Source organism: Chroicocephalus ridibundus, chromosome 5 (genome assembly GCF_963924245.1).
Source record: "Chroicocephalus ridibundus chromosome 5, bChrRid1.1, whole genome shotgun sequence".
Lineage (NCBI taxonomy): Eukaryota > Metazoa > Chordata > Aves > Charadriiformes > Laridae > Chroicocephalus > Chroicocephalus ridibundus.
In genome coordinates this window covers 46,664,037-46,672,353 of record NC_086288.1, presented here as the reverse complement: position 1 = coordinate 46,672,353, position 8,317 = coordinate 46,664,037, and the positions used below count along the sequence as shown (strand labels likewise).

Genomic DNA, 8,317 nt, shown 5'->3' with positions numbered 1-8,317 from the left:
GAAGCATCCAAACGCCTCTCAAAAACACTGTAAGGGATGTACACGTCACTTATGGTATACCTCACTGTTTATCATGGCGTTTCAAATCCCTTATGAGGTCATGAACATTCTCTTAAGTTGTTGATACTTAATTATAGGAAAAATAAATACATGCTCACTGTTTTATTTTCATATATATAAAGATATTTTCATAACAATAATACAGTCTCTGTAGTTGAGCCAACTATTGGGGCTAAATGGGAATAAAAGTAGATACTGCATTTCTTTGCATGGTCGTCTTTATACAGGTCTATACAGTGTGTCACAATAGACAGTTTCCAAGGTTTCGAGATGGCACCCTTATCAGGTTAATAAAATGAACTATCTTTATGATGTTTCTGAGGTGTTTTATTCAAACAATTTCATCCCACATGACACGTATGTCTCACATATTGAAGTTTAAATCTGTCTCAGTTTTTGACCCACTGTTTTTGACCCACTGACCATGTTTGGCTACCCTGGTTATAAAAAATTAGAAAATTAATGCAACGTTATCTTTCCTTCACAACAATACAAAAAAAAGGGAAAAAAAAAAGCATGAGGCAAACTTACTCACTGTCTACATCAACTATGATGCAGGAGATATCTGTGCATTAAAACAGACACGTCATATTGAGGATTCCAAGGTTAAATGAGTTTATTGAGTTAGTGGTTACAATGGTATGTCAGATACCTGTAATCCAAGCTACACCTACATATTTGCCTCTAAATTCTCACACTGTCAGTTTCCGTGTCTCTAAACATTCCACCACCAGGTCTTCTATTACTAATATTATAATAATAATAATAATAATAATAATAATATAAAAGGCAATGTCAATCACCATATTGTGCTTCATACTCCACCATAAGGAATTCAATTGGCAAAAGTAAACCTCTGGTCATATTAATGGGATTAATTTAAATGTGAGCAATCATAACACTACTAGAATATAAAGAACAAAATATGTTTTAAAAGAAGCGTTTTTTGGATGAATTAGTTTGTATCTGTTTTAAAAATTCACATACTATAATGAAGATGACTTAAAAGTTATATCATTTAATTATTGGGCCACACATTTAAGCATATTGGCTAGTACATTTTTGCACTGGAACAGAAGCAATACAAGCTTTATGGTCTACCGTTACAATTCCTTTTTTTTTTTTTCATTTAATATACCTGCCAACCTAATGTTTCTTGCATGCATAAAAATTTTGGGGTTTAGACTTGAATTTATTATTTAACCCACACGTACCCCTGTGATGCAAATTCTTTGGCCAATTGAATGCTATAGTTTAGTTTAAAAAGTAAGCTTGGAATATGTCCATTTAACATCAGAAGAGAACGCCCTAAATTTTGGCATTGCAGAAAGTTAGTTACTTCAATAGAGTCTCAGGTTGCATGCAAATTGACACTGCTTCCCCCCACCCCATGCCAGACGCATACAAGTCGGCAGGTATGCATACAAAAAGAATATAAAACCCTCGTGGTAAAGCTTAGTGGTTTAGAATGAATCCATAGCTTTAAATTCACTTAAGGCCTGTACAGGGGAAATATGTTTCTTCTGGGACCCTCTTCTCACTCTTGTCTGATATTCTTCTGGTTTTTCTCTCTTTACTAGAGGTTTCTTCTCAGGGGCCTTCATCTTCCAAGATACAACTGGTGAGTTCACTGCAGCAGTACCATAGACCTTCTGATATTTAGTAGAAGCCACATACGATGCTTTCACTGTAAGGACTACAGCATTCATCAGATTTTTAGCTGCCTGGATGAGAGAAGTGGCACTGTCCAGCTAGAAATAGAAAAGAAAATGAAATACAGCAAGGTTACTCCATGACTGGATCACTGGACCATTTCCTGACTGGTCTGGATACTCTCAGATCTCATTAAAGATGAAATGAATCCTTTCCCTCAGGATTAATCAAGTGGCTTGTAGTAACAAGCACCGTCAACAACATGCACTGAACTGTAAAGGTAGGACTGTGGTACCTCACGTTAATTTTTTTTAATAATTCAAAGGAAAAGCTTGTGTTGTCTGGGTAGTTTTTTTGGTTGTTTTTTTTTTTTTTAAATTCTTTTTCTTCAGGTGAAGAAGTTGCCTCTTTTTTCACACTCACTTAAATGTTGCTTCTTGCTTAAACCTTTAAAAATTTACTTTTACATGTCACAAACCACAAAACAGATCAACAGGGATTTTTCCCAAGTGTTCAGGTTTGTTCTAATGATTCCTATTAAGCCTGGGACAACAGCCCCAGTGAGGTCTACAGGAACAGTGTGAGGCCAGTGCTGAGCTTGTTAGAGCACCCCACCTGAAAAGATGAAAGGAAATTTTTAAACCCCTAAAGAAATAAAAAGATGAACCAGTTAACTGCAGCTTTTTGTACCTACTCTAATATGCGAACTACTTATATTCCCAAGGAATCTTACTTTATGATTAGCAGGCTTTTCATACATACACCCTTGTGTTTCTCTCATGCACAAGTCTGCCTGAGGTTCATGGGTCCTCTGGACGTAAGAGGCCTTAAGAACTTGTTGAACTTCAAACCATTGGAACTTCCAGTCAACAAGCTTCCATCATACGCTGAAATCAAGCACATATCCCTGGCCAAATATTTCAAAAGGATTTAAGCATATAATGTGACTTCAAAAGCAATGTCTCAATGTTCCAAAATGCAAATGAGGCACTTGCCAAATCCAACAGGACATCCTCAAATTAGTAGGCGCTAAAAATACGCTCTTAAGTACTGCAGCAACCCAGGTTACTATTTAGGAAGTTCAATTATCCCTTTCCCAAAATACTGGAAAAGTCAGATACACTTTGTGATAAAGCCTTTCAGTTCTACCATGGAAGCTGGTAGTTAGCAGGAACGATTTTTGATGCAATATTATTTTTACTGTTTAATTCCACCCCGCTTACTCAGTAAGTTCTTAGCTATTTTAAACTTGTATAAGAGGCCTGTCTCCCTCCAAACCTTTCCTGCTCCATGTTTTGGGAGCATAGGATTCCCTAACATGAATTCTAAGCAAGGTATCCAGGATAAATACTCATAAGGCAATAACAAGAAACATATAATACTTCACCTCAAGTATTTTGAATCATTAACAGAAGAAGAGTTCAGGAGAAACCTCTTTCTGAAGTGTCAGTGACTGATATGAACAAGAATAGACATTAGAGAAAGCCTGTGCCTGGAACCACATTAATCTATAGACTTACCTATATTTTTGATTTCCTCAGCTGTGGCTTTATACTCATTATGATTTGTTAAATACGTAAACAGCTACATACAGTGAGGTGAGAAACAAAAAAGCATTTTAATGATTTTCACGTACTTGGTGCCAGTCCCTGAAATGCATAGTTAATTGCCGCCTGCCCCCAGCAAACAGTTTGCCTCAGGACTAATTTGTATTTTCTGTTAGTAAAAGAAACTAAGTTAAAAGATGTAAAATTACATTATATGGCAGAAACATGACTGTTCAATAGGCAGTAATGAAATATAATTCAGTATAGTGTTATTCTATAACCACAGTACTGCATGATTTATAAGGCAATCTGTATGTTTGTTGGCAAATAACAGATCATACTCTATTAAATTAGGATATTCTAATTTACTGCAGAGATCTACAATCAAGCATTATTCATTGTTAAATGATTCTTTTTGAAACACTGGTGGATTGATATTGAATATAAAGTGATACCATCAAATAGTATTTACTTCATAATCAATGTGGATAAACTGTCTGGGTCAAGCCTATATTGCACATTCCTGAATGAATTCTCTTTGTTGAAAGTTTCTAATATCCTCCCATTTTCCATTGTTTCTTTATGAAAAGAGTTCTGGTAGCTCTTTTACATGCGGCATAAATTAAGGAACAGAATGATTAAAGGAAGCATTTTGAAATGACCAGGCACCTAAATTAGATGCTTAAAACCATACAAAGGATGCAATCAACATCTTTAAACACGTTACTAATTTTATGGAGTATATTGATAAAGGTGTGCAGAAGCATGTGCTTCTGCAGGACTGGATGCGGATTGCAACAACGTCTTTCAGAAAACCACATTCCATATTTTGATGCCATTTTAATTACCTCTAGTTTCAATCTGCTGTTATAGTAGATAAGAGCTCCCTGTTTTCACCATTATTAATCACATTTTAACGTGCAGATACTTAGTCCTTGCCCTTAATATCTCTTCATATTGCAAAATGCTTTCAAGTCTTGGAATCAGACAAGAGACACGGAAACCCCATAATAGCATTAGGCCGTGAGTGTTCTCCAAAATCTGCTGGTAGCCATCCCACGTATCCAATTTGGCTACCTAAGCACTTCCAGTGATTTTCTTATTGCCTCCGGCTCCTTGTTTGTATTATGGCTCAGTAAAGAAGAATTAAGCTGAATTAACATCATTTCAATTAACATTTAGATCTTACTACACCACTGTGTTACTTCAGTTTTAAGCCATGCTTTGTCGTCAGCAGCGCTACAGCGGCAAAAACTGGAATGAGGCCGCAATGAATCAAGCCCTTAGCACGTTATTTCCTTACAAAATCTGGGCACAGAAACATATGCACTTTTCCAAACAGATAATGTTAATAATAAAAAAAAAAAAAGAAGGAAAATTAACAATTCAAATAAAAGTACCACTAGGAAATTATTGCACAGTACAGAAGGCAAAATTGACTCTCTAGCAATGGTTAGGGAATTATGAATATAACGATAGCTTTTCATGCTAACAGCTAACAAAGCCTTTGACTTGCTACACAAAGTAATAGTGTTCTGCTGCTTAGATCTCTTTACAAATACATTTGCCTCCATTTAGGGAAAAAAGCCCTCTTAAACATAAGAGGCAAATTGCAGTTATTGGCCCACAAAACTCCAAGAACAGAGAATGCAGGGGAAAATTCAAAAGAACCTAAGAATCACTGCACTGGATCTGGTCACTTACCCAGTTTAAAACTGTCATCTACTTAGGAAAGGCATAAATCATTCAGAAAAAAAAATAAAAAAAAGATTTTGATAAAAGCTAATTTTGCAATTAGTGAATACAAGGTTAGAACACTGGAGCAGCAGAGCCTATTATCTGCCAAGAACATAATTTCAGGGCTTTTTTCCCCCAAAGAATCCATAAGGCTTTGAGGAGTTTTTGATTTGCTTTTAAGCTGTGCTGCATTTTTCCTGTACTATATGCAGAATTTTCTAGAAGCTTGTGACAATCAAGATTTCTTGCTTCTTTTACATATACAGATAATCTGAGTAAAATAACAAGCAATTACAATACCAAAAATAGCTGAAAAAGAGGGAGAGAATAATGCTGGGAAAATTTCTCCTTAACAATAAAGCAAAAGAAAAGAGATATTCTCCTCGCATTGTCACACATTGTCACTGTAATGGGGAAGAATTACACCACAGGTTTTAGAAAGGAAAAGAATTAATTTCCAGAGATATCTTCATATTTACAATCAGAAATATACTACAAAAAGTTAAGGGAAATAGAGGAAAAAGACACCCTGTATTTCCAGTGAGCAAGGATATAGTATAGGCAGCTTTAAAAGAACTCATTGTTTAAAATGTTCTATACCACGATTGTTGATTTTAATAAACCTTGAAAAATGGGGGAAGACATCAAAATAATTGTACATAGTTCCTAGTTTGGAGATATTTGAGCAGGGCAACTAGAATGACCTGTGAAATTATAGACCAGTTCAGCTGACAGCACTGCCAAATAAAATCATGCAGTATCTATGACAGACTTGATGGTCACCAACACAAGTGAGCTAATTTGTGACATCAAAACCGGAGGCAGCCTGGGCTGCAGTGGATCATGCTCTGGTGGAGTTCATAGTCCTGAGGGATATGGGTCAGGCAAAAAGTCAGGACCCTGAATTTTAGGAAAGCAAACTTCCAGCTGTTAAAGGAATTATTCAATAGGATGCCCTGGGAAACTGCTCTCAGGGACGAGGGAGCAGAACAGAGCTGGCAGATCTTTAAGGACGCTTTCCATAAAGTGCAAGAGCCCTCAGTCCCCAGGTGTAAGAAGTAAGGGAAGGAGGACAAGAGACTGGCTTTTGTTGAGTCGAGACCTGCTGGTCAAAATAAAGGGCAAGACAGGCATGCACAGGCAGCGGAAGCAGGGACAGGTATCCTGGGAAGAGTATAGGGATGCTGCCTGTTTGTGTAGGGATGGGGCCAGGAAAGCCAAGGCACAGCAGGAGCTGAACATGGCAAGGGACGCAAAGAATAATAAGAAGGGCTTCTACAGGTATGTCAGCCACAAAAGGAAGGTCAAAGAAATCCTACCACCCCTGATGAACAAGACTGGCAAACTGGCAACAATGGACGAGGAGAAGGCTGAGCTACTCAACAACTTTTTTGCCTCGGTCTTCACTGGCAACCTGTCTCCCCAAACCTCTTGAGTGGATGGACTGCAAGGCAGGGACTAGGGGAGAAAAGACCTTCCCACTATAAGAGAAGATCAGGTTCATGACCACCTGAGCAACCTGAACATGCATAAGTCTATGGGACCTGATAAGATGCATTCCAGAGTCCTGAGGGAATTGGCTGATGTAGTTGCCAAGCCATTCCCCATGATATTTGAAAAGTCATGGCAGTCGGGTGAAGTCCCCGGTGACTGGAAAAAGGGAAACATTGCACCCATTTTTAAAAAGGGTAGAAAGGAGGACCCCGGAACTACCGCCCTGTCAGCCTCACCTCTGTACCTGGGAAGATCATGGAACAGATCCTCCTAGAAGCTATGCTAAGGCACATGGAGGACAGGGAGGTGATTCAAAACAGTCATCATGGCTTCACCAAGGGCAAGTCCTGCCTGAGCAACCTAGTGGCCTTCTATGACGGAGTGACTACATCAGCGAACAAGAGAAGAGCTATGGATGTCATCTATCTGGACTGCTGTAAAGCCTTCGACACAGTCCCCCACAACATCCTTCTCTCTGAATTGGAAAGGTATGGATTTGATGGGTGGACTGGTGGATGACTTTGTTGGATGACGGCATTTAGAGGGTAGTGGTTAACGGCTCCATGTCCAGATGGAGATTGGTGACAAAGTGGTGTCCCTCACGGGTCCATGTTAGTACTAGTGCTCTTCAATGTCTTCATCAATGACATAGAGAGTGTGATCTAGCACACCCACAGCAAGTTTGCGGATGATGCTGAGTGGTGCGGCTGACATGCCTGAGGGATGGGGTGCCATCCAGAGGGACCTGGACAAGCTCAAGAAGTGGGCCTGTGTGAACCCCATGAGGTTCAACAAGGCCAAGTGCAGGGTCACGCACCTGGGTGGGGAATGAATGCTGAGGGATGAAGGGATTGAGAGTAGCCCTGCTGAGAAGGACTTGGGGGTACTGGTGGATGAAAAGGTGGCCGTGAGCCAGTAATGCGCACTTGCAGCCCAGAAGGCCAAGAGTATCCTGGGATGCATCAAAAGTAGTGTGGCCAGCAGGCCGAGGGAGGTGATTCTCCCCCTCTACTCTGCTCTTGTGAGACCCTACCTGGTACTGAGTCCAGCTCTGGAGTCCTCAGCACAGGACAGACATGGACCTGTTGGAGCGGGTCCAGAGGAGGATCATAAAAATGATCAGAGGGCTGGAGCGCCTCTCCTGTGAGGACAGGCTGAGAGAGTTAGGGTTGTTCAGCCTGGAGATGAGAAGGCTCCACTGAGACCTTATTGCGGCCTTTCAGTACCTAAAAGGGGGCTTATAAGGAAGATGGGGACGAACTTTTTAGCAGGGCCTGTTGTGATAGGACAAGGGGTAATGGCTTTAAAGTAAGAGAGGGAAGATTTAGACTAGATATAAGGAAGAAATTTTTTATGATGTGGGTGGTGAAACACTTGCAGGGTTTGCCCAGAGAGGTGGTAGATGCCCCATCCCTGGAAACATTCAAGGTCAGGCTGCACGGGGCTCTGAGCAATGTGATGTAGTTGAAGACGTCCCTGCTTATTTCAGGGAAGGTTGGACTAGATGACCTCTAAAGGTCCCTTCCAACTCAAACTATTCTATGATTCTATGACTCCATAAATAAAGGGAAGAAAGACCGTTAACAGTAACCAAATGATTTTTTGGGTAAAAAAAATTTCAAAGTGACCTACACTGTATTTTGATAGGATTAAATTTTGGATTGCTTAAAATAATACTGTTGATATAATTGGACCTTTGAAAGGTGTTTTGCTTGGTACTACATGACAGTTTGATTGAAAACTTAGCTCCTACAAAATTAACGAGGCACATACAGTTTGATTCCAAATTCTGTAATAGCTAAGTTTCCAAAAGTATGCATGTGCAA

At 39.5% G+C, this 8,317-nt stretch overlaps 1 protein-coding gene across 2 annotated transcripts in view; it reads right to left on the bottom strand.

The window, feature by feature from the left end:
• Positions 1-255: 255 nt before the first annotated feature.
• CTNNA2 (catenin alpha 2) overlaps positions 256-8,317 on the bottom strand; it is a 519,842-nt gene continuing 511,780 nt past the window's right edge. Inside the window, exon 17 of one of the 2 annotated variants that reach the window (XM_063335102.1) lies at positions 256-1,811. In XM_063335102.1, the coding sequence (XP_063191172.1) occupies positions 1,524-1,811 (288 nt within the window). In that variant the 3' untranslated portion in view covers positions 256-1,523. The remainder of the gene's footprint in view (positions 1,812-8,317) is intronic. The other variant, XM_063335103.1, reaches the window with a different exon arrangement.